At 39.3% G+C, this 19240-nt stretch overlaps 1 protein-coding gene across 1 annotated transcript in view; it reads right to left on the reverse strand.

Annotated features, from left to right (window-relative positions):
- The window catches only part of si:dkey-247m21.3 (5-hydroxytryptamine receptor 4), a 57867-nt gene that overhangs the window by 34635 nt on the left and 3992 nt on the right, over positions 1–19240 (reverse strand). Inside the window, exons 2-4 of the mRNA XM_004538335.4 lie at positions 5288–5369; positions 1575–1751; positions 694–894 (exon numbers count right to left, since the gene is read on the reverse strand). Coding sequence (XP_004538392.1) covers positions 694–894; positions 1575–1751; positions 5288–5310 — 401 coding nt within the window. The 5' untranslated portion in view covers positions 5311–5369. The remainder of the gene's footprint in view (positions 1–693; positions 895–1574; positions 1752–5287; positions 5370–19240) is intronic.

A 19240-nucleotide genomic window follows, 5' to 3' on the forward strand; every position in this document is an offset into this window, starting at 1 on the left:
CTTTGCTGAGATCTCATAGATTTTAGGAGGGCTACCTTCAGTTATCTCCCACCACCGACAGTCAGCGAATTTGCGGTAAAGAGGGTAAAGGGCATTGAGTTTTGGAGGGCTGACCTCCAGCGACAACACCACAGCTGTCATCAAGAAGGCACAGCAGCTTCTCTCCCTCCTCTGCAGAAGGAAGACAGCGGACCTCCTCACTTCAGCACTGACAGTCTCATACAGATGGGCCATCAAAAACATTATTACATACTGGATCACTTCTTGGTTTGCAAACAGCAGGTCTGAGGATAGCCATAAGCTGAAGAGGATTGTGAGAATAGTAGAAATGATTATTCTCTGTTTGAAATCTACAAACAGCACTGCATGGGCATGTCCTACCAAGAGGATTACCCGAGGGCCGACCTGGACACACACGAAAGATTAGGTCTCTGCCAGTTTGATAATGTTTTGTATTCTTCTCAAAGAGTGGGAGGCTCTGGATGAAGAGAGTATAGTCTGGGGTACCTGCTTAGAGGGCAGCCCCTACGACCCAAATAAGTGGTAGAAAAATACAGACGGATCATTTGTTAGGTGTGCAACGTAAGTAACTGACTGTCTTCAACATTAAATCAAACCCTATTTTAAAAAAATGTTTTCAGTGGGGAAACACATTGTGCCATCAATATATGCCTTTTTTACACAAACACAAACCTATCCAGTGCAATGCAGCAGAGGTGCAGGATGGATGCTGTGGTCAACAGGACGTCCAGAGATGTTCGCACCAGGCAGAAAATCTCTCCATAGCGCCACTGGCCAGTAGTCAGTTCGATGGCAGCAAAGGGCATCACAACCAGAGCAACCAGCAAGTCAGCAAACGCCAGCGAGACAATAAAGTAGTTTGTCTTTTTCTTTCTGGGAGAAGAAGACAACCATATAGAAGTTGGAGAAAAAAAAAGATCCAGAAAAAGTTTGATTTACTCTAAATGTTCTGTCTTTAAAAAGGGAAGCGGCTTAGTCGGCGCAACTCTGTAAAAATATGAAAGACAGGCATGTTTTTGAGTATAGTTTTATAAATAAATAGTATTAACTTCCATTCCTGCAGTAAAGTCTATCTTAAATAAAGGTCTTTAATAAGGTCTCAAAACTTTTGAGGCACAGATCCAAAAAATTTATTTTTGGGGAAGTTACCAAATGTCAAAACAAATTAATGCCCATCTTTCTGTCTACCTGACGGGGTTTGTCATGACAGGCTGAATGAAATTTGAGTGCTCTGACATTTGATGGGTTTGTTTAAATATTACTGCCAAAATGAGAACCATGTAGTTTGAGAAAAAACAGATCTTCAAATGCTGGTTTAATTTTAAAAGACGGAAAAAGAAATTCTGAAAGTCATTATCTCACTCAAAAAAACTTTGCTACATTATGTCAGGTTTATTGTATTTATTTTTAAGATTGCTAGATTTTTATTTTGGCTTTTCTGGACGTTCTCAAAAAAGATTTTAGGGAGCATTTGCAGACAGAAGATTTAAACCTTCTTCTCTGCTGAAGTCACAAAAAACACAGCTGCTGCTGAGAAAGACAACAGTGCTCACCGCAAGTGTCGGTCCTTGCAGAGCGCCACCATGACCAACAGGTTGCCAAAAACTGTCATGATAATGATGAGCGAGAGAAAGATAGAGAGAGCGATGGTCTCCAGGGAGCTCAAGAATTCCTGCTGCTCCTGTTGGCCTGGCTGTTGTTCTTCAGAGTTTTTTATATCATCCAACAAACTGCAAGAGAAAAATAAAACAAGTAACCGACCAATAAATCAGTTATTAGTTGCATATGCTATAGTCTGGTTATTGAATGGGATATGCATGATGTAAGTTTTACAATGGGTATGGATAGATTTATCTTAGTTTATCTTTGCATGCAAATTTGATTATTTTATATTATGTTACTTGTATGTTGTCTCTCTGACATGTATCTGAATTTTATGGGTCAACTGATATTATATGTAGCTACCAAGACAATGCAGATGAAAATCAGCTAACAGCTTAAGCTGGGACGAGACATTTTTCCCCCAAATGTGATAAATGTTTCTTTTTGTGCATGTTCCCTCAGAAAATTAAAAAAAAAAAATCAATCAAATGGCTGTGGGGTGCTTTCATTTAGCACACTGTGTAATTATAGTTGGGCTGACACCTGTAAGTGTGATCAGAAGGTTATAATCACTCATGGTTGTCATGACAATTCAGATAATCAGAACCAGAATCAAATTGTATTAATCACAGAGGCACTGTTTTTTTTCCAGTGTGTAAAGATGGTACAGCATACATCTTTAATGACTTCAACAAATTTGAATTTATTTAGTACTTTCTTGAATCCACACAGGGTCAAAATTATACATACATACTCGCAATTAATCTTTTAATAAGTGATGTTGTAATGAGTGAAGTTTCTACATTGTTTTTTAACTTCATAAAGCCAAGGCCTATTAAATACTTCTCATTAGCAGTGTTGGGTAAGTTACTTTAAATTAGTAACTTAGTTACATTACTAGTTACTTCTATCAAAAGTAACTCAGTTACTTCAAGTTACTCGTTACTTTCAGAGTAACTAGTTACTAGGGAAAGTAACTTTGGTTTTACTCAGAATTCTCTTGTTAATGTGTTGCTTCCGTAACTGGATACCCAGCAAGATTGCCAGTCTTCTAGCTTGCTTACTTGCCACAAGTGCACTGTGCCACCTACCAATAGAAAGGAAAAAATAATGTGCACATTTCCACGAGAGAAATCCCACACCTGATTCTATCCTAGCCTGCTTTTTACATCCAACACAAAAACTGCAGTCGTGGTGCGTTCGATTGTACTCAGAACTCGGAAATTCTGCCTTCTGAATAGGAAGATGTAGGTAACACCAGACTGCAGATGAGCTGCATACAGGGCTGGACTGGGACAAAAAAATCCTCCCGGGCATTTTGGATAGGAAAAATTATAGGAAAAATCATAAAGCCTTTGAATGAAAATAAACACTGTTGTGACAGTGATGTACACTGTTCTGATGGTATATATGTATCAATCTATCAATTGTTTGTTGCAAGACTCAGAAAATTATTTTTTTTAAAAGTGAGACATTTTAAATGAGAATAAGAAAGTATTTCCTTGTGCCCCCCTTTCCCTTTTAATGCCCTACATGGACCCCTGGCAACACTTTACTAGATCCGCCCCTGCACAGTTACCAGCTGTCAGCTACTTAGAAAAGGATCCTGGTGTTATTTGTCTCTCAGAAACAGTTCATAACTTCCCTTCAACTCATTCATGTCACCTAAAAGGTAAACCTGTTTCTCCATCACCTGCTCAGCTCTCATGATCCAGTAAGGACATCTCCTGGTTTCATCTTCATGTTTCCCTCTCACCAGATAACCAAACCATATCATGACCAGCAGCTTTTACAGCTGTGGCTCCAGCAAACATCAGCTGATACTAGAAATTAATATTAAATAAATTCTAACAACAGCTGATCAAACGTGCTGCTGTTGTTTACCGCGACATCCGCTGGTTTCCTCTTTCTGGCGCAAAGTGGGCGATAAACAAACAAGAGAGAAAAGCCGATCAGCTGATCATTGATCAGTTTCATGATTGAAGTAGAAACAGGACAGGGAGGGTGAGAGGATGAGAGAAGAAGAGGCAGCTGTGCGGCGTAAACACAGAATAACTTCAGCTTTGTGCCTTTTTCATTGTAGCTGAAGTCCGGGACAAACTGTTCCTTTTCACCTCAATAAGAAACGCGTAATATTTTCTCTGAATACCAGACGATTCAGTTTTTTACAAGACGGTTGGCAACTCTAATAATTAACCTTATGAACAAAATAAAGTTCAACATCAGTAACATAGCACCCACCCAGCTGTATAGAAACCCCGTCATGCTAGCTAGCACGCAGTACGAAAAAGTCAGCACAACGAAAATAAACTCCAACTAAACTTGGTTCATATCTGACCCAGATGGACTGCAGGTCATAACTTCTTACCTGAAGTTCAGTTCACCTGACACTCGGACCAGCGGCCGCTTCGGGTCTCTCCTCCTGCCTCCCTTTTCCTTCATCCACCTGCTGGCCTCCACCACTTGCTAATGTTATTGAATCTGTGGAAGCTCCGCGATAGCCACCACACGAAGTAACGAATAACGAGCCTATCTAAATCCCAGTAACAAGTAACGCGTTCCCGGTTTTGGCATAATAACTAGTTACCGTGCTCGTTACCACAATAATAACGTAGTTACTGTAACGCGTTACTTAATAACGCGTTAGTCCCAACACTGCTCATTAGTGCAACAACTGGTAGTTTCTTTTTGGCAGCAGAAAAAGTGTTTGTTTGACAATGGAAAAGTCAGTGAAGATCTAAGAAGAAGAATTGTAGGTTTACACAAGTTAGGAAGGTCTCTTGGAGCCATCTTTAAACATGGTCTGGAAGAAGACCCAAACTGCCCCCCTCAAATGAAAGGAAATTGGTTAGGATGTTCAGGATCAACACAGGTACTACTTCACTAATGGACTGAGAGAGTGCCAACCAAGAAAGAAGCCCCTGCTCCAAAATGAACACCTTCAAGTTCGAAATGCATTCTTGGGAAAAGCTTTATGGTCAGACTAGAAAACAACTGAGCTTTTTGGCCACAGGTTTGGAGACGTAAAGGTAAAAACACTGTGCCAACTATCAAGCATGGTGGTGGTAGCATCATGCTCTGGAGATGTTTTACTACCAGTTGTACTGGTACACAAAGTGGATGCAGTAATGAAAAGGAAAGACTACCTTCAAACTCTAGACTTCACCACAACAACACTGGCTTGGGAATACATAAAGGAGGCTAACATTAAGCTTCTGGAACAGCTTTCCCAAAGCCCTAACCTCAACCCTACTGAAAATTAGTGCTAAAAACTCAGGTCCATGCCATAAAAACCAATTTAAAAACCAACTCTATTAATTCTGCCAGAAATAATGCTCAATCATCTGACCAGTGGATATTGAAGCATCTAGTTGCGGTGCAGCTTGCTAAGGAACATTTAACTAAATATTAGTGGAGGTGTATGTATATATTTGAACCTCTGTGTGTACTTTTGATCCTCTTCGGATTAGAGAAAAATCCAAAACATATTCAAACTTGTGCATTCAATTCTTGTTCTTTAAAGTAATTAAAGTCGCATGCTATTCAGTAATTCTATCCTGGAAAAAGAACAATTGAAATAAACCACAAAAAGCCCCAAACTGTGAAATTCATGCTAAAGTTAGCAGGGACTTAACATACTTGGCTTATGATTGTTATGACTTACTGTTGAGGTGATGCTGTGGCCATCACTAGTCATCTGCATTGAGATTAGCAAAGGAGAGTCCTCATCACCCCATGCTACAGCCCTGTTGAAACACACACACACACACACACACACACACACAACCATGATGTAATGTTACTGGCTCCTAAAGTAAGTCTGCATTTTTCTGAAAATAGTAGTTGACCTTCTTGAATCTGAACTGACTGGATTTCACATTCTTGTTTGTCCATCTTGTGGCACCCATTAAGGAGCCAAAAATGTGGTACTTGTACCTCAAATAAGTAATTAGATCACAGCTTGAAAACGTGCGATATTTATAGGGCAAACAGTCTGCAGCGGGCAGGCAGCAGCTGTTGCTGCCAGATTAAATCAGCATGTTAGTTTATCTTGGTAATGAAATAATAATATCATACATGAGTGAGTACCACAAGGGGAAATTCTCCTTTCTTACTTCCTTTTCATGAATGTCAAAAGTCGGATTCCATCTACTGATGGACTGCCGGGACTGGTAAAGATCAAAACCTTTGTTTCTCCCGTTGAAAGAAATGCTGTTTACGTTTGCTGCTCTTAATTATGCCAATGAAGAAAGCAATCCTAGTGAGACCACTTTAAAAGTCAAAGAATTATCAAGGTTTAGAGTTATCGAGCAGTTTTTTGAACATCTGAGTCAGAAATTGCTCTTCACTTGCTATTAGATAGTGAGTTTGCCATTTTCTCGTGTTTTGCATATGTATGGTTCTTACTCCTTTTCCTTATATAGCGCACTTAATGCAACCCAAAGTTCTGTAGCAGTAGTAGTGCAAATAAGTAGTAAATCTGCAGTGTACCATGAGGGCCGCACTATCCCTATCCGAGCACTGTATACAATCATGCTTGGCACTGGAAGAGAAATAACAGATGGACGAGAGAAAAGAGTGCATAAACAGCCATAAAAGTATTCATTTTGGGAAAAAAACGTCTGTTCACTTTAAACACTTTGATAAAAGGCTAAATGAATTGTGCTTTTAACACACCCTGAACTCTCTAAAGAAGAAGTAAGAAGGACTGAATGAGAGAATGATTTCAGAAAAAAAATCAGTGTAGTCATAGTTACATCTTTCATGTTACTGCATCTGTGATAGATTGGCAAACTCTCCAGTGTGTATGACAGATATGGGATGGGATAGACTCGCGCACAACCACAACCCTGAACCCCAGATAAGGTGAAGAGGATGGATAGATGGATGGATGGATGCATGCATGCATGCATGCATGGATGCATGGATAGATGGATGCATGCATGGATGCATGGATAGATGGATGGATGGATGGATAGATGCATAGATGGATGGATGCATGGATAGATGGATGCATGCATGGATGCATGGATAGATGCATGGATAGATGCATGGATGGATGGATGCATGGATGGCTACATGCATTCTGGACAACAAATATCAACTTTATGGCCATGGAAAAATTCTGGGGATGGCCAATTTATTTTTGGGCTCAGTGTCTGCAATCCCAACAAAACTCAGTATCAACTCCCTACTGCTGGTGAGAAATATACCACTTTTACATCAAAGAAAATTGTGATTTGCCTTAAAAAAAAACTAACAAGTTCTACAAGGTCTGGGGTCTGTATCCAGTGCTGTATCATTATTTTAGATTTTAGTTTCTTTCTCTGTCACATTTCTTTTTGTTTTCAGTCACTGTTTTGTGTTACTATTCAGAACTGCTTGGTTAAGTTTAGGAAATGATGCTTCTGCAACATGAAGCGCATGTTAGAGTTCCATTTTACGTTTGGCTAGGATACCAGAGTCACAAGCCCTGGGTTAAAAATATAGTAAAGAAAGAGGAGGAATCTCTGAGTCTCACAGCTGTTACTTAAAACTAATACACCATGGAGCATAGCTACAGCTAAATGTGATACATTAGACATTTTTTTCTTGTGACTGGATTCCCATTGAAATCTTTTTCATGTCAAACCAAAGAGGCAGACTTATCAGCTGATGTTAAGGTTAGGATTCATAAATATATTACACCAACTCAGGACAAAAGTACATACTATTTGTTTGTATAGTGTTTGCATACTATTTGACTGGAAATGACAAAAAAAACCTCTAAAAATACTTGAAGAATATGCTCTCACATGTGACATTAAGCATCTGTTCATGAGGAACAACCTTTCATTGGCACAGTTGCCGATGCCTTATCAGCTTTAAGCACCTATTTCAACATGTGCTTTTCTGCCGTTTTATGATCCCTGTCCAAGCTTATTGCACTTGAGGGTCAGTATCATTACCTGACAGACTGTGAAAGCCAACGCTCCTGTCAACAGTACTTACTTCCTGTGGACAGATTACAGTTTACTGCATGCGATATCTGTGTATTATCCAGCTTTAAGTTGAATTTGAACTCGTGTCTGTTCCTGTGTTGACTATAATAAGACACATAGTGTAGATTTTAAAATTAATATTAATTTATTTCATCTGATTCATAATGAGTCTTAATCCTGGCTTAAAAAGTAAGCAATGCTTTTCTCGCTCTGACCTGTCCAGACTTACGTATGTACTTGTACATAACATTTACTAGACATGAAAAATAGAGTGGCGCTGAACAAGTGGGCTGAAACAAAACAGAGAAAGTTCAATCTGTCTTTTATCAAATGCTCCACTTCCTTAAAGCAATTAGAGAAATAACATGACCCAGGTAGAGTACACCACCTCCGCTGCATCCTGCTTAAGAGCATACAGTGCATACCATTTGTACTTACAAGAGCCGAGAAGTTTTAGGGTTTTTTTCAAACACATAAGGGACTCGTGAGGATAGATTATTAAAAACATAATGTTCCTGAATGGGTTGTTCACCATATTGGGCAGTATTCACAGGCATTTTTTTAAATCCACGATTCCACGATCACTGTGTCTTTATTAAAAAAAAAAATACAGGCATTGATTTGAAGTACCTTGCTAGTATGGGGTTGGACCCCCTGTTGCCTTCAACATTGCCTTAATTCTTCATGACACAGGCGCTGGAAACATTCCTCAGATCTTTTGGTCCATATTAACATGACAGCATCACACAGTTGCTGCAGATTGTCTCTATCATGCATAGAATGCACCTCCCCTCCATCACATCCCAAAGGTGCTCTATTGCAGTGAGATCTTGTAACTGTAAAGCCCATCTGGACATGTTCAATAAACCAGTTTGAGATTAGTTGAGATTTCTGACATCAGAAGATAGGTAAATCTTCTGGGGGCTCATAAAGAGATAGACATGGTCAACAACTACAGCTACGCTTATTCATTTTAATCAGCTGAAAGTGTGCCCACTAAATATCCCCCACATCATAGCTTCACCGGCAGCCTGAACCATTGATACAAGGCAGGATGGATTCATGCTTTCATGGTGCTTGACGCTACCATCTGAGGGTGTCAGCAGAAATTGAGACTTGTCAAAACAGGAAGCCTTTTTTTTTCAATCTTCTGTTTGTCCATTTTGGCGTGCCTGCGTTAATTTTAGCCTCAGTTTCCCGTTCTTAGCTTACAAGAGCGGCACCCAGTGTGCTCTTCTGCTGCTTTGGGCAATTTGCTTCACAACTGATGTGTTGTGGGTTCAGAGACGTTTTTCTGCATACCTTGATTGCAACAAATTGTATTTTTGAGTTTGGGTCATGGTGCTGCAATGTGGTTGGCTGGTTAGATATGAGCAGTTGAACAGCTGTACCTAACAAAATGGCCAGTGTAAATCAAAACTGCGGCATTTCAGGCCATAAAGCATAAATAATGAAATAAAAGTCAACTTTAGAGGCCCTGTAAAGCGTAGCTTTTCAAGAGAAAATACCTATAACCCTGCTTCTTTGCTCACAATCACACACCTGGCCAATTCAACAGGCTCAAACAAGTATACTAACACCTTTAGCTGGCCCCCGGCTCATTAGACATCTGAGCACGTTCTAGCTAAGCCGATTGTCCGTAATCTGTAGCAATTACAACACAAAACCACTGATTACAAACACAGTAAAAATAGGTGAATGTGACGTTCCTGAAGGAATAATTCAGCTAAACAATGGTGCACAGATTGGATGGTGTTCAGCTTTACATTCAGCCCGTGTTCAATAGTCAGCTGAAATTTACTGATTATTGTTTGCATCTTAAATGGTGTTCACAGCAAACTAATCAGCATTTTTTCCTCTTTCAGCCACAAACACACTCATACGCTATCAACGCCACAACAACAAAACAAACACAACCCACCCTGCTAGTCGTTGCTCACTCAGTTACTCACATGTCGGAAATGAGAAAAATAGTTGCTTAATCTGGAATTTCCTACAAAGGGAGGAAAGGGAGAGGAGAGATGAGCCATATTTCTGACTGCAATTTTCTTGTATGATGTGAGTCCAGGGGGGTGTGTTTTCACAGCTCACCGTGTCCATTTCACATCTGACTGACAGCCAAACAGAACAGGATGAACTCTGGAAAGCAGAGAGCACGAAGGCACTAGATTGCTTTTATGTCTCCTTTTTATCTGCAGCATACTCAACAGTTGACAATGTTAACATTTATTTAATGTTAATATCACCGTCACTGCCATCATAGGCTCTGAGCCTAAATAAAAGGAATAAGGCAGGAAACCAGTGCGCCATGTCTCTTTATCTCAGTTGCTTTGGCTCAATAACAAAAAATGTGTCATTCCTACATTTGAGGAAATGTAATGCACGTGATTCTTTGTGGTCAACACAGGTGAAGCCAGGAGACTGAGCATTTTAAAATATGTTCAATTCATGGACACGAAGGAGCTGCAAGGGTCAACATTTGATGACCCCCAACAACTTATCAGTGGAAAAGGAAGAAGAGTGAGGATGTGTTAGAGAAAGACAGAATATAGAAATATAGAGTAGACCCGTTGGTTTACTCTGGTTCGGGCATCTGACCAGGATGCCTACTGGGCACCTTCTAGATCAGGTGTTCCAGGCATGTCAAACCAGGAGGACTTCCTGAGGCAAACCGAGGACACACTGGAGGGATTACACCTCTTGGCTGACTTGGGAACACCTTAAATTGTGCCCCAGACTTAGATAAGTAGTAGAAGATGGATGGCTAGATGGTGCACAAAAGAAAGAGCATTTCTCATTCTCATTTTTCCATTTGTTCTGGAGTAACTGGGCAACTGACTTGACTTAGTGCAGCTGTTTGTGATTTACAAGAGCAATGTTATGTGGATCTGCTGGACATCCTCCTAAATAGATAGACAAGTAACGATAAGAGCAGAATAAATGGATGTCTTTGAATGTCAATACAATTTTTTTATCCTGCACATGGTTTCAAAATACACCAGGAGCGTTTTAGCTGCAGAGTGTTTAGATCTACATGTGATCTTTTTTAAAAAAAAAAATAAAGAAAGCAGTTCCACAGAGCAAACTCCAGAGTTGAAAAAGGTGGAAGCAGAAACAAAAAGCTACTGTTCCTTGGGGTGCCGCTTGAAGCCGGCTCCAAAAGGCAGTCAGCTGACTCATGTTAAAATGTCTAAATTTACAGCACTAAAAGGCATATTTACAGCGCAGTAAGAAATATATAGTTTTGACCTTTATGGGTAATTTACCCCTGATAAAAACTCTGATTAGAGTGAGTTTTCATCAGCATTTTTAATGGATTATCTATATAAAATGCTATCATTTTATTAGTCCATTTAGTAGCACTAATTAGCCAGTATGAGCGTTGTGTGTTCCCCTAGGCAATTTATGAGTGCAGCTTGCTAACCAAACCAGCTAGCATTAGCTGACAAATTAGCACTCCACCGTTTCATCCAAACAAGGTAATTATAGCCAAAATCGACAGTTTAAAACCAATGACTGGCACTCATCTTTTATACTGTCTGTATGCTGTTCCTGCTTTTAACTTCCTGGCACCCCCAATTGCTTTGTGAAACTCGATGTAGCTTCTGTTTAAAAACCCCCAAAACAAAACACTTTTTTTATTTTTAAGGGAGAAAAGCCACTTCTGAGATGCACAGTGCTACATGTGTCGGAACTCAGAGCATCATGTTGAGAGCGTACGATGAGTCGGTATTTTGTAGTGTAGTGCTCAAGCTGAAAAGTCCACACAGAAACAAAAAAGTTGGAGGGTCCACAGATGTCTGCGCAGACAAAATTTGCGTCACTCGGACTCGAAGTGAAGTGGGCTGTTTATGAGAGCACTCAAAGCACTTTTATATTACAGCCCACGTTCAACTATTCTGACACTCACACTTTGTTCCATGAACTTTAATTGCTTTATCTGTCTACACTCTGACAGTAATGGATGCACAATTCAGAGCCTATCTTAAACATGTGCATTAGACGAGCCAGGGACTGGTAGACCAGACTTGTTGTAGTAACAGTACCAAACTGTTCTGTGGAAATAGGCCTACTATGTGCCGTAGTGTACTAGATAATATATAGGTAGTTATCAACAGACAAAACTCTGTTGGATAGTTCAAAGTGAAGGATTGAGACAGACAGATTTGTGCTGAAATGGAAGAAGAAATAATCGGAAAAAAAAAAATAATGTGAGAGAAAAGGAAAATTAACTCAAAAATCAACCCAGTACCCACAGGTGGTTTTGAGATGCAAGCACTGTGTGGCCTACAACATCATAGCACAGCTATACAGTAGAAAATGAAGATAAATAAATATCACATCATTTACACGCACAACTTCAAACAGATCCACGTATCTTCTCGATACAAACACCTTTATGTCTTAATAGATGTAGACTGTATAGATGCAGACAGAGGCTGAGTGACAAACAAAAACAAACAGGCAGTCAGATGATGCAGGAGAACTGACAGACTCATCTGAACTGAGCTGCATTTAGAAGATGCTCACTCGCCATCTGGGCATCTTCCTGATCTGCTGGGCTGCACAAAGTGAAAAAAAAAATGAATATGTGGATATTAATTTCCACCAGGTTTGTGCCCCAGTCAAAGATATCCCTTAAAACAGCGGTCCCCAACCCCCGGGCCTCGGACCGGTACCGGTCCGTGAGTCGTTTGGTACCGGGCCGCGAGAGTTGAGGCTCAGGTGTGAAATGTATAGTTTTCAGGGTTTTTATCGGTTTTCAGCGTTATTTTGTTGTCGTTTTTATCGTTTACTCGGTTTTCCTGGGTCTTTTCATGTGTGTTATGAATAAATTTTCTTTTTTTCGGTGCCGGTACTAGTTTTATTTTGTTGTATTTATCCGCGACACCTTAAAGTCCGGTCCGTGACAATATTGTCGGGCATAAACCGGTCCGTGGCGCAAAAAAGGTTGGGGACCGCTGCCTTAAAAGACACAGAATCACTTCTGTGATTCTTGATTTACGCTGACAGTCACTATTAAATGTGTGTAAATACTAAAACACCTCTTCAAAGGCCAGAATACGGGACTGCACAGATAAGAAATGCAACAAACAATTAGCGGTTCATTAGACTTTTGGAAATGTGCTTGTTAACTAACTCTAACTCTATATCAATGGGAAGACAGTAAGGTAAAGACAATCTAGAACAATCAATGTACAACTATAGTCTTCTTTATCAAGCAATCACTTTTGTCACTGTAAGCTGTAAAATTTACTTCATGCTACACTTACAAACTCTGTAAAAGTGAAGGTTTCCCAGCATGTGTAATAAAATTCAAATAATTTGTTCTGACAAATGTGAGCTAATGCTATTATTTGTCAAACATATGAAAGATGCAAATGTTCTTTTTCTGCTAAACAGCAACAGCAGTGTGTGGAGACCATTGTACTGCTTATAAAGAAGTAAAGGCAACTAATTAATTCCTCCTTAATTCTCACTTGTCTCTTGTCAGGTGGGACCTAAATACTTCTCACATATTCTCACACCTCTGATTGTGAGCTTGTTGAGTCGTTTGTGTGTGCCCATATGCACATTTGTTTGCTTGCTTGCATGTGGAGGAGCAGCCTCTCGCTCCATTGCCGAGGACACGTATCATGATCTTCAGTCCTTCATCCTGCAGTTTTAATTGTTTGAGAGTAAGGTCTGAGTAAGCAAACTGCTGCTGGGGAGGCTTTTCTCACCACCTGAAGCTGTGGAGTGCAAGTTAATACTAACGATAGCAAGAAAATATCAGCTCTGGCATTCATTATATTAATTCAGTTCCATATTACACATCCATAAATCTATAAAAAGATCATTTTGTTTCATCTTTCCCAATTAAGTCATTTGCCTGTATCCAAATCCAAGTGATTCTAGAACAGCGCTTACAGTATAAACGCCAACATGCCAGCCACCTACACACACACTCACACACTGTGCTGTAATCCTCCGAGCCACCCAGCTCCCCCCTCTCAATACTACTTGTGTGTGTCATAATAATTGGAAATGAAATGTAAACTGGATAAATTCACACCCAGTCAGGATAACAGGCATTTTACACAAAAAATGACAAAAAATGACAGATGAAAAGTGAATATATTTTTGGATGAATGGTGCAAATCCACGGTAGATCCATTTGTGCTAGTTAATTAGTACTTTGGTGTTTTATTAGCAGTTACTCTGGGTATTGAGTGGCTTTGGGACCTGGTAACTCTGATTCTGGTGACCCAATTTAGCACTACCATATAAATGAATTCCTCAGATTTACCCTAGTTTTCTTTTTTTCAAAATAAAAGCATACAATAATGGCAAGCTTTAGGAAACTAATTAACTTTGGGCTGATGGGAGGAAATAAGACACTGAGAGATCTACATACTGATTCTACATTCTGATTCTGTGGTTTAGGGCTAACTGATGGCAATAAAGAAATTCCAGTGTACCAGCTTGCTTTTGTTTCCCTGTTTCGTTGCACTTCTTTTGTTATGAGTCACTGTGCCATTTGCTTTGAGGACATTAGCTTTTACAGGCTTTAAACTGTTTCAAAACAAAACTACTTCTGCACTGGTATCATCATGCAAGCAGGCAGGAGGCATAGTCTGTGGTTTACTGGACAATTTTCAGCTGAATTATGACTAGTACACATACTTTATACACAATCATTGTGAAAAGCTTGTGGCAGCTTCAGTGACTACAAGCGGATCTTCATAAATCCTGTCATCTAACGCTATAGTCACGCTATGCAAAACAGTGAATGGGGACCGCAGCAGAACGAAATTATTGCATCGGTGTGCAATGAGTTTGCAGTCCGGTTTCCGTTAAAACGGTTGTTTTAGAGACAGGAATCAGGTCTGTGACCTGTCACAGTCAGATGGTGAAATGGCAACGAAATGGAACCAATCTGAAATCAGTTTGTGATTGAATGTCTGTGAAGGTTCTCAGTCATCCAGGTCATCGTAGTCAAAGGAGCTTGCAAAGAAAAATTCGCATGATAAGGTGGGGCCAGATTTCACAATGAGCTCACCCGAAACCCTGGCTGATTGGGACCCACACCCAGTTTCACACCTTGGCTCAGGCAATTAGAGGAACATCAGGGGGTCCTTTTGTCCCTCTGTGGGGGGAAACTCCCACTAGGTTTATATCAGGTGAAACGTCTTCAAGCAACTTAAAGAAGTCCAGACGCTTTTCTTTGCAAGCTCCTTTGTGATTGAATGTGCTCAAGGTGGCAATCACACGCAATCTGTTTGTGACCACAGAATGATTAACTGTGATAAACAGATGAAAATCGCAAATCTGTTGCCATTTACATACACAGAAAATCACATTAACTACTCAGAATGAACTGGTTCTTATATTGCGTTTTACTATTGTAACTAAGTGAGCACTGAAAGCGATTTATACAACATACACACAAGCACTTTTTCCTACCCGTGCTTTCTATCTAACAACAGCATCTCTGAGTTCAGTATCGTACCCAAGATCAAAGGGATCAAACCACCAACCTGCTCTACCTCCTGAGCTACATACAGCCACTCCAATACTCGACGTCCAAAAAGCTGTTTGACTCTGATTGGTGTGCAAGTACCTTGCAATCAAAAGCTGGTCACCCTAGTTACTTGCAATCAGTCTACAACAGCAAAGAAATCCAAGACAATTGTTTCTCTAGAACTCCAGAACTACTGGCTTTTAATAGACTGTTGAATTGTCAGATTTTCAAGAGCCACAATTTTCCTTTTGTTAGAGAGCTATAAACTAAATGGACCACCTGATTTTTAAACTATAACTTACCATGCTATACAGCACTAGTATACAGTACCCAGTTCTTCAGAAATTCAGAAAGAAACAAAAATCTGTATAATATTTCACTTTTACACAAACAGATTAATTACTTTTGCTGTATTAGTCACCTAAAGCAACTGACACCAGTCAAACAGGAAAAACATCTCAAACTAGGCTCCAGTGTTAGGTAGCAATTTAGAGATGACTGCAGTAAATCAAATCCAACGCATACTCCACTCACAAGCTTCTTTCTCTGTTAACAAAAGCTCTAAAGATGTAGCACTGATGTCAGAACAGGACAGTTGGTCTGGTATTTTTATAACCAGCTGACATCTACAAACAATTCGCTTTTTGCTTTTTTTTTTAATTTAACATCGCACTTAGCAGCCAAAAATAAGAGGATCGCTAAATTGTTAGAATATCAACTACAGCTGAAAACAGATGAACTCCACTGATAACTATAATTACATGTTTCACAAAAACTAAGCTCTCAGTCAACTTCCAGTTCTCAATTGATTTACATTCATTTGAGAGTACATAGTTCCTCTCTTTGATTTCAGAGGTATACTATAAAGAAAAAAAACTCTTTGATCATCTGTGGAGCACAGTTACAACACTCAAATTAACATCTATATGCGATTCTGATATTCTTTTTTTTTTTTTTTTGAAAATATTTTTATTGAAAAAAGAAAACAGTACTTGCAGTTACCGAAATACAATCAACCTTTCTTAATTTTCCTAAGTAAATTAACATATATATATATATATATGAAAAAAAAACAACAAAAAAAACAAAAAAACAAAACACAACGCCCCCCCCCCCCCCCCCCCCCCAGTCCCACACAGATCAACACAACCATCAAACATATTAGAGGAATATAACAGTAACAAAAGTAGATTTAAACAGGCAATACCTCTAGACTAGCAAAATAAGAGATAAAGGGTTGCCACTTGTGAAAAAATTTGGCTGTGCGCGATTCTGATATTCTAGTAATATTCTAATATTCAAACCCTGTCCTCACAGCGATCCCCTAAATCACACACTAGTGTGCTACATGCATGACTGGAACAAGCTGCAAGTCTAAGCACATGGAGTGTGTATTGTGGATAAAGCTATGTGGGTAATGGGTTGTGAGCGAGTAATCGAGCGTGCTCGTCACAATCAGCATGCAAGCTCAGAAATGAAAAGGGGAAGAATGGACAATGAGTAAATAATACAGTACAATGTGCAGCATATAAGCATGCATGCACAGAGGCTGTGTGGAAAAGGCAGGCAGGCTATGGAAATCAAAGATCAACCAAGTGCTATCACCTACTTTGGACCTTAGTTTTTCTCAGAGCGCTAGTGTCGACTTCACACTTACAAGACACTCAAGGAAACTATTATGCAATAAAAGGAATAACAATACCAAGAAAAAAATTAGACCAAATTAAAATTAGAAGTGATAAAGGAAACAACTATTTAAAAGTCATGCTGAATGAAGTTCTTCTTTCACGAAATTTTACTGCGATAATATTTAACTAAAAAACCGATACCATCAACTGTATATATCACCAAGAATAGAAGCATGTGACAAGCTGTTTCCGAGTAACTTTGCATCTCTCTGCAGAATAAAAAGTCTCATTCAATTTTTCTTGGAAACACACACACAGACACACACACTTTTGCCCTGTCTCCCTGATGTGCAATAGTACCAAGTGCAATTTTCCCAATATAACAAAGTATTTTATTCTATTTGTATCTATTGTATATAATATTTTATTCTATTTTGTATAGTATGTTATTCTATCTTATCTTATCGTATCTTATTCTATTCTATTGTTTTTTTCTTTTTTTCTTAATTTTCACTGCTCTTAACTTTGTGCCGTGACCAAAAAATTTAGCACGGGTGGGACTAATAAAGGTTTATCTTATCTCTTATCTTAAAATAAAAAAATACATTTTTCCAGTAATGAAACTCTACCCTTTTTTGTAGTCACAGGATTCTTTTACTGGGCATTTTAATCACAAATTTGACACCAAACACGAGGCTCACGCTCAGGTTTCACTTCTGCACAGCAGATTATTATCTGCTTTAGAAGCTCCCTCACCTAGATTAGTATCTGATAACAGTCAAATTTGGAAATGATGACCATGTTCGGTTGTCACTAGAGCATGACAAGCGAACATCAGTGACCAGGGATGTAGCTCAGTCGTTTACTTAGTGCAGGGTACTTTCAGGCAATCTTCAGAACACTAATCAGCTGTCAGCAGTGTCATTCACACGCATGTCTAATAAGTCACCATTATTTATTGATTTATCACCATATATAACATGTTAAGTAATACGGAGAGACCAGTATTACTATGCTACTTACTATGCTGATGTTAGTTCAAGCGTAGCCAGTGGAAGCTGTTTTTCAAAACAGACAACAATAAGCAAAATCAAATGACTTATGTTTACTGGCTGTAAAAATGTAAAAGCATTTCCAGTTTTTATTAGCAGGACACCAAAACAAAGAACTTACAGTATATCTGTGTTGACAGTAGTCTGTTTACTATAGCACATATTACGATAAGCTATCTTTGTCAATAAACTGAGATGCAAAAGACGGATATGGGTGAGGTAACACTGATAATGAATGAGTCCTGGTCCATGCTGGGAATCAGGCTAATGAGTTGGCATTTGTACAGATGGCCTAAATTTAGCCTGAAGGCGGTGGCTTTTTCCTACATGTCTGTAGAGAGTGGCTAATAAGGACAGTAGAGCAGGTGATGGGAGAGCCAGGAAACTAACTATTTCTGGGACCTTAAAATGTTAAAATCTTGTTTGACTGCTGGAAGGTCACTCTAGTTCACTCACTGTCTCTAAACACTATCCTGTTTCATCTGCCCGATTCACCTTAAGACACCCATACCTGTAATCTGGTCAAAGCTTTCAGTCTGCTGGCTGCTGTCCAGCACTGGATTTGCACCTCCCTTAGGAGTGTGAGTTTTCTTCTAATATAAAAAAAATTAGAATTTTTTTTTACCATGATTTATAATTTTGGTACCATATGTTGTCTAATAATAGTAAATTAAAATTAATGCTTTGATTTCTAAAATTTACTTTATGTTCCTATACCAGATGCTACCAAAGGATACAGGATTGGGGGTATTTAGTCTTAAAAACAGACAATGACGCTCTAGTGGTCCTTATTTTTGAAGCCACGTCAAGTTCATTTATTACGAGAGAGTGGAATTAAACAATGGCTGATGCATCCTGTGTGCAAACAATGTACACCCAGATGAAAAAGAAAGTTCCTCACAGGACTTTATGTAGTCCTGTGAGAAAGTACATATACAATAACTGCTTCCATAAGAATTAAGAGGGTGGAAAGCAGCATGGTACTGATCATCAAATCCACTTGATTAACTGATTATCGGCAAATGTGAGCACCTCTATCAAAACAAAAACTTTGGGAGGTTGCTAGTCTGGAGCATTCAGGTGTGTGTTAAAACAATGCGCAGTCTTCCCAGAAGTGGATGTCCGGCAAATTTACCCCAAGTTCAGACTGTGCAACGCTCACAGAAACGAGATCAATTCAAGAGCTACATCTCAAAATCTACAATCAGTTAGCATGTCAGCAGTACAACAGTAAACGGTAACATTAGAAAAAGACTAAACGCAGCTGGGACTAAATGCAGCTCCAGCCTCCACATAAATTGGATAAGGCAAGACCAAAGTGTAGATGTCTTGCCACAGTGGATGTCACCGCATCATATCTGATGAAAAACAAGCACACTATCCATCCATCCATCCATCCATCTTCATCCGCTTTATCCGAGGCCGGGTCGCGGGGGCAGCAGCCTAAGCAAA

The sequence above is a fragment of the Maylandia zebra genome, linkage group LG7, assembly GCF_041146795.1.
Source record: "Maylandia zebra isolate NMK-2024a linkage group LG7, Mzebra_GT3a, whole genome shotgun sequence".
NCBI lineage: Eukaryota > Metazoa > Chordata > Actinopteri > Cichliformes > Cichlidae > Maylandia > Maylandia zebra.